General features: G+C 47.1%; 1 protein-coding gene across 4 annotated transcripts; it reads left to right on the top strand.

Annotated features, from left to right (window-relative positions):
* The first annotated feature begins 12 nt into the window (after nucleotides 1–12).
* On the top strand, nucleotides 13–27464 carry GTPBP8 (GTP binding protein 8). Of its 4 annotated transcripts, none has more exons than XM_068266192.1 (8): nucleotides 14–76; nucleotides 617–669; nucleotides 4882–5219; nucleotides 8927–9025; nucleotides 12664–12794; nucleotides 16852–16951; nucleotides 18410–18528; nucleotides 27055–27464. In XM_068266192.1, exons 3-8 carry the CDS (start codon nucleotides 4896–4898, stop codon nucleotides 27131–27133), a joined length of 852 nt encoding a protein of 283 aa, XP_068122293.1. In that variant the 5' UTR covers nucleotides 14–76; nucleotides 617–669; nucleotides 4882–4895; the 3' UTR covers nucleotides 27134–27464. The 4 variants fall into 4 exon arrangements, with proteins under 4 accessions (XP_068122292.1, XP_068122293.1, XP_068122291.1 ...); XM_068266190.1 differs by having other exon boundaries at nucleotides 4879–5219; XM_068266191.1 differs by lacking the exon at nucleotides 617–669 and having other exon boundaries at nucleotides 13–76; nucleotides 4879–5219.
* Nucleotides 27465–27846: the final 382 nt, after the last annotated feature.

Raw genomic sequence — 27846 nt, 5'->3', positions numbered from 1 at the left:
TGGCTGGTTGGAGGGGAAATCTAGAGCGAGGCTTGGAACGCATCCGCGTGCACAGAGGGGAATTGGAATGACACAGGTGAGTTCCTGGGTGTTACATTGCTCTCCACTGTCCCTCTTTTGGAGGGACAGTCCCTCTTTGGGAGCTCTGTCCCTCTTTCCTCCTCAAGTGTCCCTCTTTCAGGACTTTGTCCCTCTTTTTATATAAATATATTTCTCTGCTAAAAAAATTGTATGACTCTAAACTTTATTTAAATCTTTTAAATTGATATGGACAGACTGACCAGCAAGCTCATGGTGACCCAGAACTCATTGGAGTGTGTAAGGGACTACAATGGTCCTAAAAAGCCCCCAAATTGATATATTACTCATTTTAAAATGTTATTATGAAGGAAAATGAACCAGGATAGAAAGGACCAGTGTGGTTTGAATTATAAAACTACATATTTTTCTCATGAAATTTTTATGGTATGCGTGACTAGGGGTGTGACGAGGGCGTGATCAGGGGTGTGACAGGGGCGTGGCTTAAGTGTCCCTCTTTCTCATCTCAAAAAGTTGGGAGGTATGGTGTTATATTATGTATGGTTACCATATTATGGTTATCATATTATATAGACAGAGATGTCCATTGGCAGTAATAAGGAAGATTAAAGGACCACTGAAGCCAGAACGGTATGGTGGCTGCCATATTTTATTTCCTTTGAAAGTGTACCAGAGCTGACAATAAATAAAAGTTTTATACATACCTGGGGCTTCCTCCAGCCCCATGCGCACAGATCGCTCCCACGCCGCCGTCCTCAGCCTTCTCCTGCTCCGGTACCGGGTCCTGTCACTTTGGCCAGTCTGACGCAAGAGAAGTGCGCTCTTTACTTATCTCTCCAGCAGCCGCCGGAGATATACGTAGAGAGCGCACTTCTCTTGCGCAGACTGGCTGAAGTTACAGGACCCGGTACTGAAGCAGGAGAAGGCTGAGGACGGCGGCGTGGGAGTGATCTGTGCGCATGGGGATGGAGGAAGCCCCAGGTACGTATAAAACTTTTAGGCTACTTGCACACCAAGATGTTGCGTTAGGCGCTACGTTAAGGTCGCATAACGTGCATCTAACGCAAGGCCTGGTGCTCTTCGATGTGGACGTCAGAGTGAGCCGCGTTATGCAGCTCACTCTGGCGTCCGTGATGCGTACTCTTGGACGCATGCGTCATCACGTGGTCCCGCCGGCCAATCGCCGCACAGAGCGGCCGCACCAGGAAGTAAACACTGCACGTCACAATGTGCCTGGCCGTTCTCCGCTCCTCCCCAACATGACTGAGCATGTGCAAACAGTCTAACGCGGCTTAAGCCGCTGTAACACTATGGTATGCTGCACTTTCGGCAGAACGTGCAGCGTTACATGTAACGCAACGTGGGCAGTGTGAACAGCCCACTTGTGTTACATTGCTGTGCGTTGGGGGAGCGTTACAGGCGCACTAACGTGCGCCTGTAACGTCTTAGTGTGTAAGCAGCCTTATTGTCAGCTCTGGTTTACTTTAAGCAATACCAGTTGCCTGGCAGCCCTGCTGATCCTCTGCCTGTAACACTTTTAGCCATAGACCCTGAACAAGCATGCAGCAGATCAGGTGTTTCTGACATTATTGTCAGATCTGACAAGGTTAGGTGCATGCTTGTTTCAGGTGTGTGATTCAGACACTACTGCATCCAAATAGATCATCAGAACAACCAGGCAACTGTTTTGTTTAGAAGGAAATTAATATGGCAGCCTCCATATTCTTCTCACTACAGTTGTTTTTTAACCCCTATAGAAGACATAATCTGCCAGCAGTGACTGTTATAAGAGATTATGCGTTTTCCAAAAAAGTTAAAATGATAAAACCTCATAGACACATACGAGGAATGTCGCCAGTGAGGGATCATAACTTTATCCTTGGTGCTTACATTGCACAGACATGTTGTTGCTAGCCTTTGTTCTGTTATGGGGGGGGGGCGTGTGGCAGAGCTGAGCATGTATTACATCAAACAGCAGTGAATAAGAAGAACAATGCTCTAGGCCAGCAATCGGTTAACCTGATCTGCCCTAAGGATCGTTGGTCGAGGCATCGGGTAGCTGCACCTACTTCGCTAGATTATCGGCAGAGGCCATCCTTTTGCGGGGCTTGAGATCTTTATGACCTTTTTTATAGCTGCCAAGGACATCCCATATTTTTTAAACAAAATGTGTTTTTTCCCCAGTGTCAATGGTGGCCTGGAGGGGGAATAGTAATTAAAGAGAGTCTGAAGCGAGAATAGATCTCGCTTCAGACCTCATAGCTAGCAGGGGCATGCGTGCCCCTGCTAAAACGCCGCTATCCCGCGGCTTAACGGGGGTCCCTGTCCCCCCAAATCCCCTCCGTAATGCGGGGGAGCACTTCCGCATTGGGGCAGGGCTAACCGCCGCAGCCCTGCCCCACGCGCGGGGCAGACGCGTACCTCCGCCTCTCCCCCGCCCCTCTCAGTCTTCCTTCACTGAGAGGGGCGGGGGAGAGGCGGCGATGCGCGTCTGAGAGATGCAACTGGAGGCAGGGCTGCAGCCATTAGCCCTGCCTCCAGGAAGAAGATAATTTACGACCAACTTGCGACCAAGTCTTGCGGGGGGGGTTGGGGGTGAAGGGACCCCCGTTTAGCCGCGGGATAGAGGCGTTTTAGCAGGGGCACGCATGCCCCTGCTAACTATGAGCTCTGTAGCGAGATTTATTCTCGCTTCAGAGTCTCTTTAAAGGGGAACTGAAGAGAGAGGTATATGGAGGCTGCCATATTTATTTCCTTTTAAGCAATACCAGTTGCCTGGCAGCCCTGCTGATCCTCTGCCTCTAATACTATTAGCCATAGCCCCTGAACAAGCATGCAGCAGATCAGGTGTTTCAGACTTTAAAGTCAGATCTGACAAGACTGGCTGCATGCTTGTTTCTGGTGTTATTCAGATACTACTGCAGAGAAATAGACCAGCAGGGCTGCCACGAAACCGGTATTGATTAAAAGGAAATAAATATGGCAGCCTCCGTATACCTCTTACTTCAGTTCTCCTTTAATTACACGTATGCCTGCAGAATGTTTATTTACTGAGAGTTCTAAAGCCAGTAGTAAATTACATCTGGTCTCCCAGAATGCTCTGGTGGGGTTGCATATTTAATCAGCCTAGGCTTAGCATCACTGGGAGGGCTGGGCTACATACCAATATACAGCTAAATATAGATATAGGAAGTGTTTCTGATGCTGAAACCAGGAAAATTACAGTAAAAGTGGGTATCCTGAATAATTTACTGCATTATACTATATATCACTACAGGGCTTCTTTAAAGTGAACCTCCAGACTAAAAATCTACTAGGCAGCCCTGAAAAGGCTTGGTGTTTCTTTAACAGATTCACAGCATCAGAGCTTTGGTTTTCTTACCCAAGCCTCATTTTTAGCTGCACAGAAGCTAAGCTCCACCCATCAATGAAATCTGCCCGGTCATGTTTCCCCTGATCCTGTGCAAAGCATGATGGGATTTCTGATGATGTTGTTCTCATTGCCTACAGCACGCAGCTGGGAGGGGTGATCAGGACACAGGACAGTTGGAACTGTGTCTCATGCTCCCTGTCACCTCCTTTCAACCAAAAAGATGGCTGCCCCCATGAAATCACAAACATTTGCCTGTTCTTTTTAAACAAGGTGGGGAAGAGATTATATTACCAGTAGGCAACCGCATCACGTCGATGGGCGTGCACGCGGCGCCAGCCCCAGGACCGCCTAACGCAGATCGGCGTAAAGTCCTTGGGACGTGGTTTGCAGGAGATTGCGCGCACATCTCCACTTGTATGACGGAGCTCCGCCTTCAGTCGCCCAGCTGATGCCTATGCCAGCTGATCGTGGGATTGGCTGGCGGGGATTAAAAAAAAAAAATAGGAGACTGTTAGACAGCGAAACCGCCTTCTATTAACACAGTATAGCGCTGCGATCCATGGCATGTGTCACACGGCTGTCCCCTCCAGAGGCTCAGAAGTGATCGGTTGGCATAGGCTGATGCCTATGCCAGCTGATCGCGGGATTGGCTGGCGGGGATTAAAAAAAAAAAAAATAGCCACATTTATTATAAAAATGATTACATAAATATTTAACAAAAAAAACGTCCTGGGAGTGATCCTTGCCTACCAATCTGTTGGTGTGCAGAAAAGAGGGGGGGGATCTGAATTGTGTGGCCCTGCAGTGAGGCCTTAAAGCTGCAGTGGCCCAATTTGTGAAAAGTGGCCTGGTCTTTGGGGGGGGGGGGGGTTAAGCCCGTGGTCCTCAAGAGGTTGATTAAAGCGGAATATAACCCTGCATTTCAACTTTGCTCTAAAATATTATTTACAGCATATTAAATGCAAAAAGCATTTTTTTTTTACTAGACCAGCATTGGAAGGGTTAAACACAGAGGTTTCAAGTTCTGTGGAGAGATATACAGAAGTTCAGATTGTTACATTCTATTTAGTTGAATGTATCTATTGATAAATGTTACACACTCTTAGGCTGTCCTCCAAGCTCCTTCTCAGTGAGAGAGATGAGTCACATTCAACACTTAGATACATTTATGCAAACAAAATGTATCTATTTCAGCTTCGGATGCGTCTGCAGAAATCTCCAGGAACTTTAAAGCCCTGTGTAACCCTTCCAATGCTGGTCTAGTAAAAAAAAAAAAAAATGCTGGTTGCATATAATATACTGTAAATAATGTTTTAGAGCAAAGTTGAAATGCAGGGTTATATTCCGCTTTAACATAACTAATGTAAAATACAGTGTGTTTGTTTAGGCTGAAGTTCCTCTCTAAGATATCTGAATCTGTGTATGCTATATAATAATCTTCCTGCTTCTTATTCTGTTCTCTCCAGCAGTTAATGTCTGAGGTATGAAGGTGATATTTTGGAGCGGCCGTATTCTCGGCAGCCTCTCTCCGCTATGCAGGCAGTGCAGACACACCGCGACCTATGCGTCCATCCAGGAGGTGTCCAAGCTGGAGGAGAGGAAGATGAGGAGTGTAGTGTTTCCTGTGACAGACCTGGACAGAGCGCTGAGTCCCGCTGTGGACAGAACTAACTTCAGACTGTTTGACCCTTCTATGGCGGAAATAGTGGCAGCAGAACGCTTGTTCCAGCCGTCCCGCAAACACATGATCGATTATTATACATCGGCCATCAGAATGGATCACACTCCTCATCTAGAACAGCCCGAGGTTAGCGATGCTGCTACCGCTGACGTGAGGGGCCAGAGGTCACCAATCGGCCCACGGGGCTAAATATTGTGATACGATCCTTTGGGGGGCTGGACGATTATGTAAGGCTGGAAAAAATAAGTGATCCAGCCAGCCTGGAATGAATTGTTTAATATTTTGGGACGATTAGGGTTTGGCCCCTTAACCCCCTTGCCGTTACAATTCTGGCGGCAAGGGGGCAGCGCAGCACTTTTTTTAAAAAAATTTTTAAATCATGTAGCGAGCCCAGGGCTCGCTACATGATAGCCGCTGACAAGCGGCATCCCCCTATCCACTCCGATCGCCTTCGGCGATCAGAGCAAGCAGGAAATCCCATTCAGAATGGGATTTCCTGCTGGGCTTTCCCGGTCGCCATGGCGACCAGGCGGGATGACGTCATGGACGTCGGGACGTCAGAGGGAATCCCGATCCACCCCTCAGCGCTGCCTGGCACTGATTGGCCAGGCTGCGCAAGGGGTCTGGAGGAGGGGGGGGGTGGCGCGGCGGGTAGCGGCGAGCGGCGACGATCGGAAACTGCACGCAGCTAGCAAAGTGCTAGCTGCGTGCAGTAAAAAAAAAAATTTGAAAATCGGCCCAGCGGGGCCTGAGAAATCCTCCTACGCAGGTTACCCCGAGCTGAGCTCGGGATAACCGGCAAGGAGGTTAAAGGATACCCGAAGTGACATGTGACATGATGAGATAGACATGGGTATGCACAATGCCTAGCACACAAATAACTAGGCTGTGTTCCTTTTATACTTTCTCTGCCTGAAAGAGTTAAATATCAGGTATGTAAGTGGCTGACTCAGACCTGACTCAGACAGGAAGTGACTACAGTGTGACCCTCACTGATAAGAAATTCCAACTATAGAACACTTTCCTAGCAGAAAATGGCTTCTGAGAGCAAGAAAGAGATAAAAAGGGGAATTTCTTATCAGTGAGTGTCACACTGTAATCACTTCCTATCTGAGTCAGAACTGAGTCAGCCACTTGCATACCTGTTATTTAACTCTTTCAGGCAGAGAAAAAAAAAAGGAACACAGCATAGTTATTTGTGTGCTAGGCACTGTACATACCCATGTCTATCTCATCATGTCACTTGTCACTTCGGGTATCTTTTAAAAGGTATATTAAGTGGGCTGATTACCATATTTTTCGGACTATAAGACGCTCCTGACCATAAGACGGTGCTAGGGTTAGAGGACAAAAACCAGGGGAAAAAAGATATACTTAACCTGGTGCATCCTGGTGAAGGGGCATATTGTGGATTATTCCCTCTTTGTACCTCATGCACCCCTTGTCCTCCTGTGTCCGCCTCTGCCCCCCCCTTGTGTCCTCCGTTTGTCCCCTTTGTGTCCCCCTATGTCCTTTGTTTGTCCCCCTGTGTCCTCCTCTGCATGGGCACAGTACAGGGAGTCCCTGACATTGCGGCGGGTTGGAGGTTGGTATTGGCAGATGTCACAAGTCACAACCTCCCTGCATTTGGACTATAAGACGCAGTGACCTTTTTTCCCCAAAAAATACAGTAATTTCTTCCTGCCAGTCCTTCTGTACCTTCTCTGTCATTCTGAGCTCCTCCTTTCATGTGCCGCACTCCTCTAAAAGCTGGCTGACTGGGCCAGTCGCAAGCTACTCCTCGATCCTGGAGCAATATATACGCATGCACAGACTTTTTTTTATGTACTGCGCAAGTGCAGAATGCTTCCATCTTCTGGAGCATGATCATATGGCCCGGGGCCGTGCATGCAGCTGTCAAAGTGTGGAATAACGGTGAGGGCACAGAAGGTCTGCAGGGGGCTGGAAGAAGCCCCAGGTAAGTTAAACAGCCAAATTTTTTTTTCTTGCTTAGGTTTCCTTTAAAGAGAGTCTGAAGCGAGAATAAATCTCGCTTCAGACCTCATAGATAGCAGGGGCACGTGTGCCCCTGCTAAACCGCCGCTATCCCGCGGCTTAACGGGGGTCCCTTCACCCCCAAATCCCCTCGTTTCAGCGGGGGAGCGCTTCCTGGTTGGGGCAGGGCTAACCGCCGCAGCCCTGCCCCACGCGCGTGTGTCAGCGCGTATCTCCGCCTCTCCCCCGCCCCTCTCAGTCTTCCTTCACTGAGAGGGGCGGGGAGAGGCGGCGATGCGCCTCTGATAGACGCGACTGGAGGCAGGGCTGCAGCCGTTAGCCCTGCCTCCAGGAGCGACCAAGTCTGCGACCAAGTGTCGCAGTGGGGGGTTTGAGGGTGAAGGGACCCCCGTTTAGCGGCGTTATAGCGGCGGTTTAGCAGGGGCACACGTGCCCTTGCTAACTATGAGCTCTGAAGCGAGATTTATTCTCGCTTCAGAGTCTCTTTAAGGACCAGAGCTCCTTTTTTTCTTTTTCTCTTTTTGATTGTGATCACTTTGATTGGCTTACATTGATCACAGGGTCAGGAGCCAGTGAAATTGCCGGAGTGCACAACGACAGGAGGTTGACATTGAACTAAATGCCTTGGCAGGGATGGTACACACTTTCAACTATGATTGGCCAATCACTGACCAATTTTATCACCTTTATGTAGTTTGAGGGTCAACAGATATTGAATACTTTGATGTATTGTGAAAGTAAACCCTCATACTACATGGAGATGGTAAATTAGGTCAGTGATTGGCCAATCATGATTGAAAGTGTATATCAGGCTTTAGAGGCTCCAAACAGTATAGATTTCAATCAGCGACGCTCGGAAGATGATAAAATTGTCCATTATTAGGAAGGCATACTTTGTGCCTTTTGCCTGGGTCATATCAGAACATGGAAGGATTCATCAAGATAGGCAGAAAGAAAATTGGAGCAAAAAGAGCGCACTTGCCAAGGGCAATTCAGGTTGACATGCATTCATTAACCACTTGCCGACCGCACGCTTATACCGTGCGTCGGCAAAGTGGCAGCTGCAGGACTAGCGACGCAGTTCTGCGTCGCCGGCTGCAGGCTAATTAATCAGGAAGCAGCCGCTCGCGCGAGCGGCTGCTTCCTGTCAATTCACGGCGGGGGGCTCCGTGAATAGCCTGCGGGCCGCCGATGGCGGCTCGCAGGCTAAATGTAAACACAAGCGGAAATAATCCGCTTTGTTTACATTGTACGGCGCTGCTGCGCAGCAGCACCGTAAGGCAGATCGGCGATCCCCGGCCAATCAGCGGCCGGGGATCGCCGCCATGTGACAGGGGACGTCCTGTCACAGGCTGCACAGGACGGATAGTGTCCTGTGCAGCCCCGATCACCAGGGGGCCAGGTAGGAGAGGGGGGGGGCTTTAAGGTGCCCCCCCCCCCTGCCAGCCACACGCAGGCAGGAGAGATCGGACCCCCCCAGCACATCATCCCCCTAGTGGGGAAAAAAGGGGGGTGATCTGATCTCTCTGCCTGGTGTTTGATCTGTGCTGGGGGCTGTAGAGCCCACCCAGCACAGATCACAGAATTCAATGCTGGTCCTTAAGGGGGGGTAAAGGGTGGGTCCTCAAGTGGTTAAAGGCAAGTTGCTGCTGTGGGAACTCCGTGTGACTGTGATGGCATAAACTCTAATTCACTAAAGCTTTCAGCAAGTTCTCCTGTGTCCTCATATGAACCAGGAGGGGTTTGCAACGTTTTTAGACAAATGTAGTCTGGACCCTTTTTTGTTCTGTATCATTAGACAATCTTCCCCAATGTATTTTTTATCTTCTGTTTTATAGGTTTGTTTCATAGGCAGAAGCAATGTGGGGAAGTCCTCGCTGATAAAAGCCTTGTTCGCTCTGGTTCCTGAGATTCAAGTGCGGGTCTCCAAGACGCCGGTACGTGATTTAAGTGGAACTCTGTGTCATCCCATTAGCACAGGCCTCGGTGTTTACACACTGATATTTAAGAAACTAGAGTGGCCGTTACATATTAGGATGGCGTATAAAACCAATACAGTGTGCATAAACAAAGCAGGGCAGCTGGTCTGCCTCTGGAAGTTGGGCTTCTGTGTTTCCTGGCTGTACTCTTAAAGGACACTTGAAGTGAGAAGAATATGGAGGCTGCCATATTTGTTTCCTTTTAAACAATACCAGTTGCCTGGCAGCCCTGCTTATCTATTTGGCTGCAATAGTGTCTGATTTAAACCAGAAACAAGCATGCAAATAATCTTGTCATGTCTGACATTAATGTCAGAAACTCCCGATCTGTTGTATGCTTGTTCAGGGCCTATGGCTAAAAGTATTACAGGCAGAGGTTCAAGAGAAGATTAGCAGAAACCACAGACTTGAGCTGAGTGTAACTCTTTTGTTGCTGGATTGTTTACATCAGTATATGTATGCTATACATTCTATACATTAGTACTACCTGCTGAAGGATTTTAGTTTCTGCCCAAGCATGTATGGTAAAGAAGCACTCCACCAGCCCCATTTTGTTTAATCCCTGCTCTTTCTGGCAATGTTTTGTCAGTCTGTCTGCCAGCTGCTGAACCCACCAGAAAGTACTCACAATCACTATTACTTGCTTCAAAACCTAAAATGATTCCCACTGCTGCTAAAGAGGATTACGTCACCACTCACCAGACCTAACTAAGCCCCACCCACCACCCTCACCCAGGGCTTACAGGTATTTCCTTCCTAATTCTAGCCTAACCCATCTAGCCTTGGCCAATGAGAGCAGCATAGTGAGGGAGGAAAGGGCAGCCACAATAAGTAACTCAGGTATGAGTCTAACTCTATAAACCATTGTACACTGCTGCACTGTAAAGATGGACACGCATCTTACAATGTTTCTGTTCAACTTTACTCCAATTCGATTAAAACAATCGGTTGTACCGATATATTGAAAGGTTTTATTTTTGATCGAGAAATCCGATTGAATTTCCAGTTTTTCTCTTTTTTTTGTTGTTGTTGAGATTAACTACTTTAGGACCGCGGTAATTGAAATCTACGCCCTGTTTTGATGGGCTCCTGGCTGGCAGGGTGTAGATTTCAATCACTGTCCACAGCACGCATTCGCCGTTTCTGTCACTCCCCGCCAATCGGTCCGCTCAAACCCGACGTTTCTCGCCGCAGCTCACTGTCTCTGCCTGTCTCTATGATGGCAGAGCCATGTGAGCCGGTCAGGAGCCGATTTCATTGGCTCCTGGCTGTGTCTATCAATGTAAGCTGCTCCCATTGGTTTACATTGATAGACACGGTCAGGAGCCAATAAAAGAGGCTCTTGACTGGCTCACATGGCTCTGCCGTCTTAAAGATGGCAGAGTCTATGTCCTGAGGATCCCGGCATGCGGGTATGCGCGGAAATTCATCGAGATTCCGTCGTTCTTGTACCAGCGGTCTCTGGTCCTTAAGGGGGCAGAGACCGCTGGTGCTTAAAGAGAATCTGTACTCTAATATTCTTACAGTAAAAAGCATACCATTCTATTCCTTATTTTCTCCTGTGCCCCTCTGTGTTGTTTCTGCCACTCCCTGCTGCAATCCTGGCTTGTAATGAACAGTTTTAGGCAGTGTTTACAAACAAAAGACTGGCTTCTAACCAGAGTATCATAGGCTGAGAACTAGCTTACTGTGTGACTCATGCAGAGCTTGGAGGGGGTGTGTAAAGCTTCTGCCAATGACAAGCAGTGCTGCACATTCCACACATTCCAGCCTTAGCCCGACAGACACGACAGAGGAAAGGAGATAAGATTTATTAGAGACAGTGCAAGTAGGAAAGGCTGCAGTAAGACAGAGCACATTAGAACAGGTATAGGAACTTATAGGATAGAAGAAATAAAGCTTAACATTTTGTTACAGAGTCTCTTTCAGGCCCGGTTCACACTTGCGGTGGCCCTCCGGAATCGCCGTGCCGGAGCCGCACCGCCTGCAGAACGGACGGAACGGACGCACGGCATAGCAATTAAAGCCTATGCGTCCGTTCACATGGGTCCGTTCTGCAGAACCGGAGCCGGACCGGATCCGGGCCGGATCCGGACTCCGGCCTCCGTTCCAACATGCGCTATTTTTTCATCCGGCCCCTCCGGCAGCCGTATCCGGGGCGGAGCCGGACTGCACCATCCGGCCAATACAAACAAATGGGAACCGGAGGCCGCACAACACACTGGCTGAGAAATCCGGATGTTCTACCCCACTTCCTATGCGGATTTTTGCGGCGATATTGGCTGGGGACACATGGGCAAGCATTTTGGAGTGGAGCAGCACGAGCTGGAGGTGTTGGCAGGATGTTGGCAGCATGTCGGAGGTGGAGGTGAGTGCTAAACAGCAGAGGGCCTGATTCCACAGGTCCCCCTTCTGCTGACCTCCCAGACCCCAACATTTTTTTTTTTTTTTACGTTAACTTTGCCAAACGGATCCGGATCGCATCCTGATTACCACCTGATGCAACCTGACCGGATCCGGATCGGATCCGGATCAGAACCGTACGGTTCCGATCCGGATCCGGTCCGGATCCGGTCAGGTCATCCGGTCCGTTTGGCAAACAACCGCTAATGTGAACCGGGCCTAAGTGGTTAAACATGTTGGAAAATTCAGACCAATTTTACCAATAATTGAAAACAATTTTGTCATAATGTGTAACTTTATTGTAGTGGTGTTCAGTGGTAATTGTAACGCTAAACAGCAAATGATGACGGCATGAGATGTTGATAGATGTACAGAGATGGAATCTGGTGAGAAATGTCACAGTAGGAAATGTAGTTCCATGAAAATGCAAAATGGTCAAAAGTTGATTGCGTGCAAGGTTGCCATGCAACCAACTTTTTTCAGCATTTTCAATCTTTTTTCCCCGAAATTGTGGCAATTTCAAACTCTAGTGTGTGCTAACAATTTTATTCCTAACTTCAAATCAACCGTATTGGTCGAATTGGATCAAAATTAAAAAAAAAAAAAAAAGTGTGGCCTTAAAGAGACTCTGAAGTGTAATTAAAAACGGCTTTCTACCTTATGTTCAACATGGGCATGTTTGCCCCTGCTAAACCGCCGCTATCCCGCGGCTGAACGAGGGGTCTTTACCCCCCAAATCCCCTCCGTAGTGCCCGGGGATCGCTTCCTGTTGAGGCAGGGCTAATGGCCGCAGCCCTGCCTCTCAGCGCATCTATCAGTGTTTATCTCCGCCTCCGCCCGCCCCTCGCAGTCTTCCCTCACTGAGAGGGGCGGGGAGAGGCGGAGATCCGCCGCTGATAGACGCGCATGGAGGCAGAGCTGCAGCCATTAGCCCTGCCTCCATGAGCAGCAAAATCCACGACCAAGTTGGTCGCGTATTTTGCAGGGGGGATTTGGGGGGTAAAGGACCCCCGTTCTGCCGCGGGATAGCGGCGTTTTAGCAGGGGCAAACATGCCCATGTAGAATACAAGGGAAAAAGCCGTTTTTAATTACACTTCAGAGTCTCTTTAAAGTGTTAGGTATGTTTTATCACCGCATGTGCAGTGCTTGTTGGACCCCGTTGTTTACATTGTCTCTTCTTTCCTTTTCTGAGGGTCACACCAGGAAATTGAACTTTTTCAAAGTAGGGAAGGCCTTCACTCTGGTGGACATGCCGGGCTACGGCTTCCGGGCCCCTGAAGACTTTGGAGAGATGGTTGGATCCTACATCCAGGAGAGGCACAAGTATGTTTTCTGGACCAGCTGCTTCCTGTTAGGGCTCCAAAACTGCTGCTTGCGTTTTTTGCTGCAAATCTTCAAGATCACTAACCTGCTGACATTTTATGAAGACAACAAACGGAGGTGCCCCAAATGATATGACACAAATAAAATCACATTAACCACCTTGGCATTCAATTAATTGGCTTTAAAAAAAAAAAAAAAAAAAAAAAAAAATGTGTCTACGTTGGTGTAGCTAGCACTAGGCTAGCTACACTTTGCCCCCAAGTCCCCGGCACTGTCCCCCTCCCTCCTCTCGCCGCTGGCGAGATTTACTTGGCTGAGATCCCGTGATGGCCGAGATTTCCGCCATAGCTTCAGGCGTTGCTATGGCAACGATCGGGCATGACGTCTGACGTCATCAACGTCATGACGTCATGCGCAGTTCCGATCGCCGCCATAGCGACCCCTGAAGGTTATGGAGAGGCTGCGCCGGCGTGGGCTCCGGGGGGAAATGTATAAAACGGCATGATCAGGGGGATCAGAGCGTGCCGGCGGCAATCGGAGGGGTGATGTAGCTAGCCAAGTACTAGCTAAACCCGCTCCGAAAATTTGGTGTAAAAAGACCCTCCAGGGGCTGAGAAATCCACTGCGGCGGAAATGGACGAGCTGAGCTCGTCATTACCGCCAAGGTGGTTAAAGGGAAGGCAAGTGTAGGCTTACCTTTTAGGTGGAGAAACTGGTCAATTTTTTCATAAAATTATCTTCACAGTTAAGTAACAGCACAAGTGACAACGCATTTCACGGCCTAGAGCCACTTCTTCAGGCCAGTCAAGTAACAGCACAAGTGATAACGCACTTTACGGCCTAGAGCCACTTCTTCAGGCCAGTCAAGTAACAGCACAAGTGATAACGCACTTTACGGCCTAGAGCCACTTCTTCAGGCCAAGAAAAGTACCAACTGCAGCACTACAGAGTGCCTTTAAATACATTTATGAAAAAATATGATTTTAATTGTTTTATATAATTTTGGGCACCCCCATTTGCTCAGTCACAATAAGCCACGCCTATTTCAGTCTATCTTTGACACAAGTGAAACCGTCTCTGTATGATACCGTTCTATCCCAGGGATCGCTGCAGGAATGTTCCAGTTTGGGACTCAGTAAAGAAAAAGTTTTCCTGCTGTGCTCTCCAGTCTCCAATCTATGTGAGCCTATAGAAAATGCAACTCCACATAGTGTTATACTGTTACAGTTATGCAAATCATCCAAGGTGATCCTTATCCCTGTGCTCACAAACCCCTCAGTGACCAGTGCGTGACCACACTCACCCGTCCGTACAGCGAAACCGCTCACCAGATTCTCCACCTTAAGGTGGCCATACATGGTACAATTTTTCATTTTTTTTCGATTAGATAATTTAGTTCGATTATTCCATTAGATCGAATATAAAGATTTTTCCATCATGTCCGATCAGATTTTTCTCGAAAAAACGGGATAATCGTTCGAATTTCTTGATCGAAAAAAAAAAATTCAACTTTCATTCGATCGTTTAGATCGAATAAACGGGAAAATCGAAAGTTTTTATTGTACCGTGTATGGCCACCATAAGAATATTGGTGGTATATGTGCTTTGTATCAACAATTCTCCTCATCAAACAGCGATTAAGCTTCCACAATAGTGTTTTATTTCATCCAAAAGACATAAAACAAGCCTGTCATGAGAAAGAAAAAAACTGTTTCTTTACCACCTCCATTTGTTGTTTTTTTTTGTTTTTTACTTTTCCTGTACTGGAAAACAATATTAGACTCCTTTCTTTGCTACTAATGTTCTGTTTATTATCCCTACCACACATACAATTTATTTTCTCTTTAGGTTTGCTCTAAATTGTAAAACCTCCTCTGGTGTAGTTTTATATACATATAATAATGTTGCTTTAAATTAATTGTGCATAGAATTTTTTTATAAAAACCAGTGCTATTTTTTGTTAATAAAAAGGACACCTGAGAAATGCCACTTCATGTATCTTCAGAAAACTCCAGCTGCCTGCTTACTTCTCCCCCCCTACGTTTGTAGAAAGGACTATGATATAAACATAAAGCACAAAGTCTTACAGATCTTGTGGTACAGAAATATCAAAAATCTTTATTGACACAAATACAAATTTCTTAAAAAGGAGGTCTCTGCAGGATGCTCCTTATTTACAGAAATTTCAATAATTTATAGAAAAAGGCTTTCAGCAAAAAAGCAGGAGCAAGGAATATGACAGAAACTACGTCTGACATAGCAAACGCATATCACACAATCCTGATGGCAGGTGATGGAGTCACCAAGCAGCTATAAACAGGAGTGCAGTCACTGTCATATTCCTTGCTCCTGCCATGTATTGCCTACAGGATATATAGAAAGTGCTTGTACAGTGGCCTGATGAAGGGCATTATACGCCCGAAACGAGCGTGTCGTTGTCAATTAATTTTTTTTTTTTTTGCTGAAAGCCTTTTTCTATAAATTATTGAAATTCCTGTAAATAAGGAGCATCCTGCAGAGACCTCCTTTTTAAGAAATTTGTATTTGTGTCAATAAAGATTTTTGATATTTTTGTACCACAAGATCTGCAAGGCTTTGTAGAAAGGACTATGATATAAACATATAGCACAAACGCAGTGAATTGTTTTGAAGTGAAGTGGATCACATCAAAAAGGACCTAAGGGTTTTTCCTAGACAAATAAAAAAAGACATCCTCCCAATTACAATATTACTTCTCCCCTCCTAATCAGGTGGAAGCCATTGCTCATAATAGACTGGGAGTCAACAGGGAGGCGTGGCTTTGTTCTCCATGACAGGCTGGGAGTCAGCAGGAAGGCGTGGCTTTGTTCGCCATGACAGGCTGGTAGTCAACAGGGAGGTGTGGCTTAGTTCCTCATGACAGTCTGGGAGTCAGCAGGAAGGCGTGGCTTTATTCTTTATGATAGGCTGGGGGGCAGCAGGAAGGCATGGCTTCATACCTCATGACAGTCTGGGAGTTAGTAGAGGTGTGGCTTTGTTCCTCATGATAGGCTGGGAGTCAGCAGGGAGGTGTGGCTTTGTTCCTCATGATAGGCTGGGAGTCAGCAGGGAGGCGTGGCTTCATTCCTCATGACAGGCTGTGAGTCAGCAGGGAGGTGTGGTTTCATTTTCTATGATAGCCTAGGGGTCAGTAGGAAGGTGTGGCTTCATACACCATGACAGGCTGGGAGTCAGCAGGAAGATGTGGCTTCATTCCTCATGACAGGCTGGGAGTCAGCAGGGAGGTGTGGCTTCATTCCTCATGACAGGCTCGGAGTCAGCAGGAAGGTGTGGCTTCATTCCTCATGACAGGCTGGGAGTCAGCAGGGAGGTGTGGCTTAGTTCCTCATGACAGGCTGGCAATCAGCAGGGAGGTGTGGCTTCATTCCTCATGACAGGCTGGGAGTCAGCAGGGGTGTGTGGCTTAGTTCCTCATTACAGGCTGGGAATTAGCAGAGAGGTGTGGCTTAGTTCCTCATGACAGTCTGGGAGTCAGCAGGAAGGCGTGGCTTCATTCTTTATGATAGGCTGGGGGGCAGCAGGGAGGCGTGGCTTCATTCCTCATGGCAGGCTGGGAGTCAGCAGGGAGGTGTGGTTTCATTCTCTATGATAGGCTGGGGGTCAGTAGGAAGGTGTGGCTTCCTACCCCATGACAGGCTGGGAGTCAGCAGGGAGGTGTGGCTTCATTCCTCATGACAGGCTGGGAGTCAGCAGGGAGGTGTGGCTTAGTTCCTCATGATAGTGTGGGAGTCAGCAGAGCATTTGCCCATTCTCCTGCATGCCCATGCGAGTAAAGGCTGAAATTTTTCACACATTACATAAGGAGGCACACATTTAGCTCAATAAACTTGTTTTATCACGTTTTCAGCAGTAACTTTTTAAGTTTTTCACACAGTCTTGGTGTGAGCAGTCAGCTATCAGTCGCTAAGGGTCTATGAACTGGAGCAGCAGCAGTTTTTCATTTTGCCAGAACTGCAGTTTAAAATAAAAATAGAAGAACCTTTATGTGCCATGACCATTTATATTCTACTTCTTGCAGCTTGAAGCAGACGTTTATCCTGCTGGACAGCTCCATTGGCATTCAGGAGAAGGATAAGCAAGCAGTGGAGATGTGTGAGGAGATTGGCATTTCTTATGCTGTAAGTTTGTGTTTACAAAGGTGATGGTGGCATTTTGTGGTCTGTTGAAGTTGAATGATCATCCATAATTTAAATTGCACACCAACAAGTATTAACCAGTTACCAACCGCTGGTACGCATATTTACTCTAGGTCTCTCTCACCGCCACATTTTAGCGCGCGCACAAGCACTTGTGTGCTGCGTTGTTGTGCAAACCTGTTTGCCCGCACCCCCTATCCCCGTCCTGTCCCAATGGCTACACATGCGCAGTAGCGCAAAAACACACGGCACACAGGGACAGGAGGATGACGCAGGGACATAGGATTATTTTCAGTATTAATTAGCAAACGTATGCCCATCTGAGCTGCAAGTTTATGAGGTATGAAAAATGCAAAGAAAAGAGACAGTGAAGTGGAGGAGAGAGAAGAAAAGAAAGGAAAATGGAAAGGAAAGAGAGAATGTAACATGATATGAAAAAGAGGACGGTCAGAGAGAAAGAGAGAGAAATAGTGATGGGTGGGAAGGTGTCATGGCCAAGTCCCTCAAAGCCCCGCCCACCTGGAATGAAAGCAGCCTCTGAAGGCTGCCATACACTGGTCGATTGCCACCAGATCGACCAACAGATAGATCCCTCTCTGATCTGATCACAGAGGGATCTAATGGCTGCCCATTACTGCACATAGATTTTGAATCGATTCCAGCTGGAAATCTATTCACACCCTGTGGAGCTGCCGCCCCCTGTGTGCTGCCCCGGCCTGCAGCAAAACATGACCACAAGGCGCGAGTCCCCGGTCCGTGCTGACACTTTCTCCTCTTCACTTCCTGTCCCGTCCTGCGACGAGTGGAAGTACAAACAGTAGAGAACGCTCTACTGTTTGAACTTTGGCTTGTCAGAGGAGGAGACAGGAAGTGAAGAGGAGAGAGGACGGCCGGAGAGAGTGTCAGCAAGGACCGAGGACTCGCGCCGGCGGACAGGTAATGTATCACTGTTGCTATGCTGCGTCGGTAGTTGTTGAATCGTTCACCGCTAACGATGTGCTCCTGACCCGCCGGTGATTGAGCAAAATTTTCCGCTGGGACAGATCGACTGAATCGATTGTTTTCGGATGGAAATCGGTCAACATTTGCGTTATCAATTTTACAGCAAATTAATTCCCAGTGATCAAATCTGCTGTACATCGACGGGAAATTGACATAGTGTATGGGTAGCTTAAGCCCCAGTTCTGGGGTGGAACTTTGTAGGGCATAGTCACGCCCCCCGTTTACCCACATGGCTATAAACCATGCAGAGTTGGTAGGGTCATGTGAGGATTTATTTGTGATTGCATGACTAGTCCATTTATTAAATATTATTTATTAAACTGTCCATTTATTCTAACTCAGCGATGCCGTAGTAAAATAATAGGCATGTTTTACAGCTCATATGCCTTTTGCCATTACTGAATTGTAATGTACAAAAAATGTTTTGTTATTTTATAGCTGGTGATGACAAAGATTGATCGCTCCCGAGCTGCAGTGCTGGCGATGCAGTTCCTGCAGGTGCAGGAGTACATAAAGAAGAAGACGATGGGCTGCTTCCCTCAGCCTTTCCTGGTCAGGTAATGTCATCCACTACAAATCAGTACAAATATGGAGCCAACATGAAAAGGACAACTGTAAGGTATTAAAGAAAAAAAAGTTTAACTTACCTGGGACTTTTACCAGCCCCTTGCAGCTGTCCTGTGCCCGCGCCGGGACAAACTATCCTCTGGTCCCCCGGTGCACCTCACTTCCATTTCCTGTAACTTTAATGTTGTGGGCCACTGCGCCTGCGCGATCTCACTCCCACCACCAGGAGCATCCTGCACAGTACGTGTACTGCGCCTGCGCAGGGCGCTCCCGGCTATGGAAGCGAGGATGCCGCAGCCAGAGCCGCGCAGGTGCAGTGGCCTGCAACAGTAAAGTTGCAGAAAATGGAACTGAGCCACGGCGGGGGGACCAGAGGATCGATTTGTCCCGGTGCGGACAAAGGACGTCTGCAGCCTGCAGGTAGAAGCCCCAGGTTAGTTTTTTTTCTTTTTTTCTTTCTTTCTTCTCCCTACCTTACAGTGAGAGGTATATTGAGGGTGTCATTTATTTTCTATTAAAGTGGACCTAAACTCAGAATTTCCTCTCTGCTCTAAAAGATGAGTAACAGCATAATAACCTTTAGGGCCCGTTTCCACTATCGCGAATTCACATGCATTTCCCACATGCGAATTCGCATAGGCAATACAAGTGGATGGGGTAGTTTCCACTTGTCAGGATTACTTTGCGGTTTTGTGTGCAGGAAAAATATGCACGGCAGAGCCATCAGAATTAACTCTCTGCACACCACTAGGCGATTTACATACAATGTATTTAAAGAGAACCAGAGCTGAAGAAGGTAAAAGATTTTATACATACCTAGGGCTTCCTCCAGCCCCATAAGCCTGGATAGCTCCCACGCCGCCATCCTCCGCTGCCTGTATTCGCCGGTACCGGGTCCCATACTTTCGGCCAGTCGGCGGAAGCACGCGGCCAATTTTCCGCATCACTGGTGCTCTCTCCTTATCCTTGCGCGTGAGGCGCCTTACTACGCAGCCGCATGCGTAAGGGTATGGAGGGAGCCCCTGTGTATGCGGACAATTGGTCGCGTCTGCCGGAAGCGACGGGACCTGGTACCGGCGATAGAGGAATCGGATGATTGCGGCGTGGGAGTGATCCGGGCTTATGGGGCTAGAGGAAGCCCCAGGTATGTATGAAATCTTTTTATTTATTTTTTTTTTCTGTCCTTACTCTCTGGTGCCCTGTAATAGGAAATTCGCATGCGGTTTCGATATGTGAATTTGCATGCAATTTCGCATAAAACCAATGTAAAAGTACACAGGCATACATACAAACATGTGAACTCGTATGCGAATTCACGGCAAAATTCGTATATAAACCGCTAACGAATCTGCATGCAAATTCATTAACGAGGTTGACATGGTGACATTTTTTATTGCTGGCAGGTGATGTCACTGGAAGGAGATACTGCTTGCATTTTTGGCAGTTGGAAACAACTTATTTCCCACAATGCAACAAGGCTCCCACAGTGTGATGTCAGGACCTCAGAGCTGTGAGATGCTGACATCACACTGTGGGAGGGGTTTCACCACAATATCAGCCATACAGCGCCCCCTGATGATGTGTTTGAGAAAAAGAAAAGATTTCTCATGTAAAAGGGGGTATCCGCTACTGATTGGTGTTATAAACTGTTCTTATCACCTTGCTTCGACACCATCGTCTCACAGACTGTGAGATCACTTGACTCTCCACACCGCAAACAGGATATAGACTTTCTCAGGCCTCTTCAATGTTTACGTTATTTATTCAGGAAACAGGAATACAGATAGATACATTCATCTCCTGGCAAAGCAGACTTCCATGTTGCGTTACAGCTGCTTGAGTATCTTCCTACTGAAGATACCCAGGTCTTCTTGTATCTACTCTGTTACATCTAGACTACCTATGTGCAGCATACATTATATCAGATTACAGAAAGGAATAACATGCTTAGAGGTCCAAGTCGGCCTTGCGAGCTAGTGCAGAAGGAAGAAGCAGAAGTGCCTTCTCCATCGCTCGCTCCAGATTTAATACCGACTAGGAAAGAGTTAACTATGACATCATCTTCGCCACCCCCTATATCAGTCTATTGGTGGACCCACTCGTGGTGTCATCATACCCGCCTACTCGATTAATAATCAATGAAGCACTTGACCCAGATGCAGGCATGTGGATGTTTAGTAAATATGGCCAATGTTTACTGTTCCTGTCCTGTAAGTGGAGGTCAGAGTAAACCGATGGCCTTCTTTAGGAACATGTTCTCAGTATCTGCGTGTATCTTCTGCTACACGCAGACCCTGAGATGCCTCTGCCTGCATCACCAAACCTCTATCTATTTTAAAGGCATACACTGCGGACAAGCCTTTTACATAAAACTCAGGCCAAGTAACTGAGGCCTACTTAAATTATAACAATCCCCCCTAAAACGGCTTGACCCACAGATCCCAGCGTCTGAACCTCCCAGTACCTGGTTTCTTTCTTGTATGTTTCACTTTTCGATGTTCGTGCTCACACAACTTCTCTGCTCTAGGCGGTTACCCCTGGAAGAGAGAGAGCAAGACCTCTTGGTCTTCCTGTAACCAGGCTCTCTGGGGAGGCCCTACTTCTAAGTCCCTCAATACCACATGCTCAGCATTTGCGTCACTTGCGTATCACTCACAAACTTGCATGACCACAGAAAAGTGAAACTCGTTTGTTTGTTACTCGATGGAGCAGTGCCAGGTGCCTTCTAAAAGAGCGCCTTTATACAATCAGCTCCATCACAGGTACTACTAAACCTATACCCGTAACCCTGTAGATCCCTTAATTTAAACTATTGGTTCAGTAGATTGTTTATGAGGCACCAATCTCTGGACCAGGTTAATTTATTTTACGTAATTTTAACCCGCAACCTCACCTGGACAATGATGCCTAAAGTTGTCATCCCCATCCAGACGACCAGTGGGTGTAGAAAGAACTTTGGAACTGCAGATGCCCCGTCCGAGTGTCCCTGGAACATCACCGGAACCTTTGTCCACCAGGGCAGACTGGAACTCACCTGCTCATTTTGGTGTTCTACCTCGTTAAGATCACCTGTATCATGGTGAAATCTTACCTCTAACTTAGTGTACTGTTTGTTTAACCTTTGTAACAAAATGTGGTCGTCTTGGATCAAACCCTGTTCCCCTTTGTCCCATGTCGGGTTCTCTTTCAGGACGGGAACTACCCGTGAAACTTTGACCTTTAGAGTTCTCTTAACAATTTGAGAAACAACGTCATCAAACCTGGATGACAGGATCCATATGGGATCTCCACTCACACAATATGTTCCCCTTGGAAACTCCCCCTTATCGGAACAATTATGAGAATATACCTTGAATGTATCATTAGACCTTATGTTAAAAAACCAAACCTTTCCTTCAGCCACCGGAACTATCGGTTGGGCTTCAGGGTGGATCTTTTGAATGGTAGCCTCGCATTCTGCGTTATTGAGCCTGCAGGCTTCTTCACTAAATTTGACTTGCCCCGGCCAACGCAGGTACTTCTGCAAGAATTGCCCACATGAGGACAACTCTACTTGCTTCACCTCCCCGTCTAGCACCAAAAAAGGTTGACCTCTCAGGTCCTGGTGTAAGACCCGGGTTGAGGTGGGAACTAAGGAAGTGGCGGTGCCTAAAGGAATGTTGCACCGTTTCCATTTGTTCACCCAAACATCTCGAAGCTGCCATGCAAAAGATCCTTCTCCAGAAAAATTAATATACCTCCCCTTGTCCAATCTCTCGCTGACAAAATATGTCCCCAGCTGTCCTGATTGGACCTCTTCCCCCCTTATCTCCTGAGGCACACTATGTACCTGAGGTCGGGAAGATTGTACTCTCTGCAATCGTTCGATTAAGAGTACCTCTTCACTTACCCAACTATCATGAGGATAAGCTGTTGCATGTGGACTGTGTAAAATCGTCCCCTGTTGTGACCCGTGTGGTGTGAATGGGGTTCCCTGTGTGGGCTTTCCCTCCCCCGGGACCGCTCTCCCCACCCTCTTTGTCACCTGGAAAGGTGGCTTGATCTCGATTTTTACTTCTTGTTTCGAGAACCACCCACCCTTGGCTTTCCAGCCTTTACGTGTGTATAGTTGTTTCAGAGGCACTCTCTGTTGGTAGCTCCAGAGTGTGATGTTGTCCCCCGCGTCTCTCCGGCAGGAGAATTGACGCCTCCTACTCGTTCCTCTCCAATCTGGAACCATCTCACTCTGCATAACCAAGACAAGGTACCCCTGAATCACACACTCCACCTCTTGCATGTACCCATTGTACTGCAATGTACCCTTTAACAAACCTTTGGATCGGTGCATCGATTCTGGGAGTGTGGTATTAAATAGCAGATTTACACTGCCATTCAATTCCCACTGCCCGCACACCTGACCCTTCAGACCTTTCACCCACCTTGTGCCATGAAATTTGTTTTCTCCTGGCACACGTGCTCTTTTCCTCCGTCCCTGCATGGTCCATCTGTGCCAAGCGGAGGGAGGTGTGAAAGGATCAGTACCTTTGTCACCCAACATTAACATGCTTGGGCCTTGCATTCTCATTAACCCCTTATTATACATGAGAATGTCCTCTCTTCGTTCTCCTAGGACGGAATGGCAACCTAGGATCACCATCAGCATGGTACTCTTCATTATAAAAGCACCACCTTGGGAAAGAAAAACATTAGCACTTTGCATTATGCTTTGCTCCGACAGTTTTGTTAGTCTCTTTCCGATCTCCGAAATCTCGTGTTTTAGTCTCTTTCCAATTTCAGGAATCTCGTGTTTTAGTCTCTTTCCGATTTCAGGAATCTCGTGTTCCTCCAAGCTTAGATTGGCATCTGGAACCTTTCGCTTATCCGACTGATATCTCCATCCTTGCTGCCAGCACTGCAGCTGTCTCCATTCCATATTGCCAAACACCTGAAATCGAAATACAAACAAATCAATTCTTATTAATGATTTGGGATTCGCCCTGCGGCTTGTACTCTTTACACTTTAAATTGATCAATATATACCGTAATGATCTCGTTGCTTTATGGTTCTCATGAACTCTGTTTACTCTTATTGGTAGATTGGAGTTAAACCTCACCCCCCTACCTCAGTACTATCCTTAGTACTTACCTGTTTAAAATATGCTCCCGCGGACTTCACCTTTGGAAGCTCTCACCTCATTGCAGCTCACTCCACATCCCCCCCTATCTGTCCATGCGCGGCCGTCGCATGCACAGATCACGGATGCCACACCTGATGCTGCTTTGCAGGTGAGCCTGCAATGCTCTTACTCATTATCGTATTTACTTATCTAGAACTTCATCGCGATACCAGCTCTGCTAGAAGTTCTGTGTGTTGTACCCTCTGACCAATGTTTGCCGTGCCACCACCTAGACTACCAAAAAAAAATTGCTGCCTCCCTGTAGGAAGGAGCACTTTGTACTTAAACTACACCGGGTGCAGGGCTAAGCATACCAGCGTCACATGCCTGTATGCAGATCCCTGAATGCCCACTTGGTAGGTAGTCACATGGCAAACACCGTACTTATACACTGTCACTCTGTAAACGGCAATTCTATCATCTGTATAATTGCCCCATGAACTGCTGTCAGTCCTTGTTCTTTGTGTTACAATTGATAGGAGCTGGAAAAAACATATTTGACCAATCAGTGGACGAAAAAAAACGCACAAAAAAAAACAGCCCCAGCCCAGCATAGACCACTCAGTCAAGCTCTGGCCCTGTCCACGACAAAAACCGGAAAAAAACGTTACCGCTCTGCAGAAGCGGCGACGGAAACCCGAATTGGTCAACTCCCTTTTTTCCAACTCCGGCACCCCCCTGATGCACTGTCCCCCCCTATACTCTATTGGGAACTCATGCTGCACCACCCATTAAGGTGCCCCACTTACAGGAATAATCCCATAAGCAACTCAGTACAGACACTTCCCTGACCTGCACTGCTACGTGTGTCCCTGCACCTAGCTGGGACACTTTTCCTAACCATGCTCCTGCTAATCATACAGTAATAGCTTGTTGCACGTATCCTGGCATTCCTTTCCACGGACTCAGGGAAAACCTCTGGGGAAATACTTTGAGACCCGAGACACTCAGTAGACTGTCTCTGTATTTCTACCCCCCTCCCTTTCAGCTGCTCTGCCCAGAGCCGCGAGCACAGCCTGACGTGACGTGGATCCCCCAGCCCCTCCTCCCCCCCTGCCATGACGTGTGGGGGCCATGACTCTCGGGGGCGGGCTCTCTCCACTGCCGCCATTTTGAGTCCTGGACTGCCAGCTAAGATGGCTGCTCCCATAGCAGCCTCTCGTTTCCTATATCTTAGGAGAAAGAACAAAATACACACAGAACAAACATTGTTATGCATAGTTACACACAGCATCGATACCTTTTACCGAGAGTCAGCCTTCCGCTACCTATCCTCTCTGGGACGCTTGCCAAACTTGAGACCAACCGCGTCACAGCTGCAATGCTAAATATTTTACATCCTAGCATCACCCAGGAACGTGGAACCCTCTCTCTCCTCACAAAACATCTGCAGTTTATCTCTGCCATAACTCAAACTTACTTAAGCGCACAGCGGAACTATAAACCATATAAACATATTAAACCAATAGCTGAGACGAACAACAGACGAGCTGGCTGAACAACATAACAGATGCAGATATTTACAAGCATGTTAGCAGCTCTGACTGGAAATACGAGAAACTTGCAGAACATCTCACAAACAGAAAGACACTCGATTTCCTCTTCTATCCCCTCTCCCTCCCATCCAGTACTAACAGAAGCACCGCTGGCTTATCTCCTGCTGCGGGGGACCCCCTCCCCCTGCTCTATCTGGACATTCTTCCCAGCCTCTGTAGAGACGGGGAGAGAAGAGAAGAGAAAAAAAAAAACCAATCGACTTCTTTCCAGCAAAAACATGCCTGAAACAAATGCAGAAATAACCCCCACGTAAATATGCAACACAGGAAACTTGAATCCGAAGAAACCAAACAAAACACATAAACTCTGACAACCGCACCCTGCATTTACAAGATGCGAAACCCGCAGCCTCCACGCTGCAATTAACACAAAACACAGAACACATTATCCTCCTCTCATACAATAAAGATAATGCAACATAACAACGTAAAACATACTTGCCTGAGCAGAGGACTTTGTAAGCCTGCGAATTCGACCAGCTTATGGCAACTTTTTCACGACACTGAGTGGATCTCTGGAACTCCTGAGCGTCACCTCTGTGTACCCACACTGGCTCAGCGGATCGATATCCAGCGGCAGCTGCCAGCCGGCCTCGGAGCGTTCCAGTCACCTGCGATCCGGTTTAGGCTATGACTGATGTGCACTTACAGCCAAAGTTTAACATCCACGAGTGTCGCCGCTGGTTCTCTTGAATTGCAGCCCGTGTGTGCTCGGCTTCCACACACTCACACCAGCTTATCAGTATCAGCTTGATAAGCTTTACAGTCTGTGTCCGTCTATTCCGCTAGTTTTGCTGTGGAATATCTTGAAACCACTTTCTTCGGCCCCGGCCCCGTCTGCCTGTATTGCTAGGCAGGGAAGGATTTCAGGCACCACTGTTATAAACTGTTCTTATCACCTTGCTTCGACACCATCGTCTCACAGACTGTGAGATCACTTGACTCTCCACACCGCAAACAGGATATAGACTTTCTCAGGCCTCTTCAATGTTTACGTTATTTATTCAGGAAACAGGAATACAGATAGATACATTCATCTCCTGGCAAAGCAGACTTCCATGTTGCGTTACAGCTGCTTGAGTATCTTCCTACTGAAGATACCCAGGTCTTCTTGTATCTACTCTATGTTACATCTAGACTACCTATGTGCAGCATACATTATATCAGATTACAGAAAGGAATAACATGCTTAGAGGTCCAAGTCGGCCTTGCGAGCTAGTGCAGAAGGAAGAAGCAGAAGTGCCTTCTCCATCGCTCTCTCCAGATTTAATACCGACTAGGAAAGAGTTAACTATGACATCATCTTCGCCACCCCCTATATCAGTCTATTGGTGGACCCACTCGTGGTGTCATCATACCCGCCTACTTGATTAATAATCAATGAGGCACTTGACCCAGATGCAGGCATGTGGATGTTTAGTAAATATGGCCAATGTTTACTGTTCCTGTCCTGTAAGTGGAGGTCAGAGTAAACCGATGGCCTTCTTTAGGAACATGTTCTCAGTATCTGCGTGTATCTTCTGCTACACGCAGACCCTGAGATGCCTCTGCCTGCATCACCAAACCTCTATCTATTTTAAAGGCATACACTGCGGACAAGCCTTTTACATAAAACTCAGGCCAAGTAACTGAGGCCTACTTAAATTATAACAATTGGGATGAAGTTCAATTCTTGGTTACGGTTTCTCTTTAAATATAGAGATGACCATAAGACAACAGTTAATTACTGAGAGTTATAATGCAATCACCAGTTCTGAGTTTTCCTATACATTTTCACCACCCTTAATGTTTTCTACCCCTGCAGCTCCATGAATTTCTCTGGAATACATCTCCTCCGATGCTTTATCGCTCATGTTACAGGAACTCTCCCTAAAGTCAGCTGATATTGCTTGTCTGTCATCATCCTCCGCCCTGCCATTGTCTCCAATGAAGCTGGATGGTCATTGGCTTGTGGGTTATACTCTGCAGACATTGATTCTGTACCCGTCAGAAGGCAGTACCAGAGTTCCTGGGATACAGAATGAGGAGCAGCCATACTCAGTACCTGTTTACTGCTTCACAAGTGCAGACGGTCCTGGAGAATGCCAGGAAGGGCCAATAGACTGAACATTTACCAGGAAAAACAAGTTGTATTTTTTTTTTGTGACTATAAGACTCTTCCCCCAAAAGTGTGTGTAGTCACAGTGGCCTCAATTCACGGAGCATTATCAAACGTTTATCAAACACTTTATCAAACGTTTGATAATTTACCTCATGGGTAAAATCTCATTTTGAATTCACTAAGGTGTTATATATTTGTTGAACGTTTTATCGGTAAAGCATTCGATAAATATATAACACCTTAGTGAATTTAAAATGAGATTTTACCCATGAGGTAAATGATCAAACGTTTGATAAAGTGTTTGATAAACGTTTGATAATGCTCCGTGAATTGAGGCCTGTGTCTTATAGTCCAAATGCTAGGAGTTCCTGACTTGTGATGACCTGCCAATACAAACCTCCAACCCGCTGCAATGTCGGGGACTCCCTGTACTGTGCCCATGCAGAGGACACAGAGGGACACAAAGGGGGACAGAGAGACACAAGAGGTACAAAG

Source organism: Hyperolius riggenbachi, chromosome 2 (assembly GCF_040937935.1).
Source record: "Hyperolius riggenbachi isolate aHypRig1 chromosome 2, aHypRig1.pri, whole genome shotgun sequence".
In the NCBI taxonomy this organism is placed as follows: domain Eukaryota; kingdom Metazoa; phylum Chordata; class Amphibia; order Anura; family Hyperoliidae; genus Hyperolius; species Hyperolius riggenbachi.
This window is presented reverse-complemented; position numbering and strand designations above follow the sequence as displayed.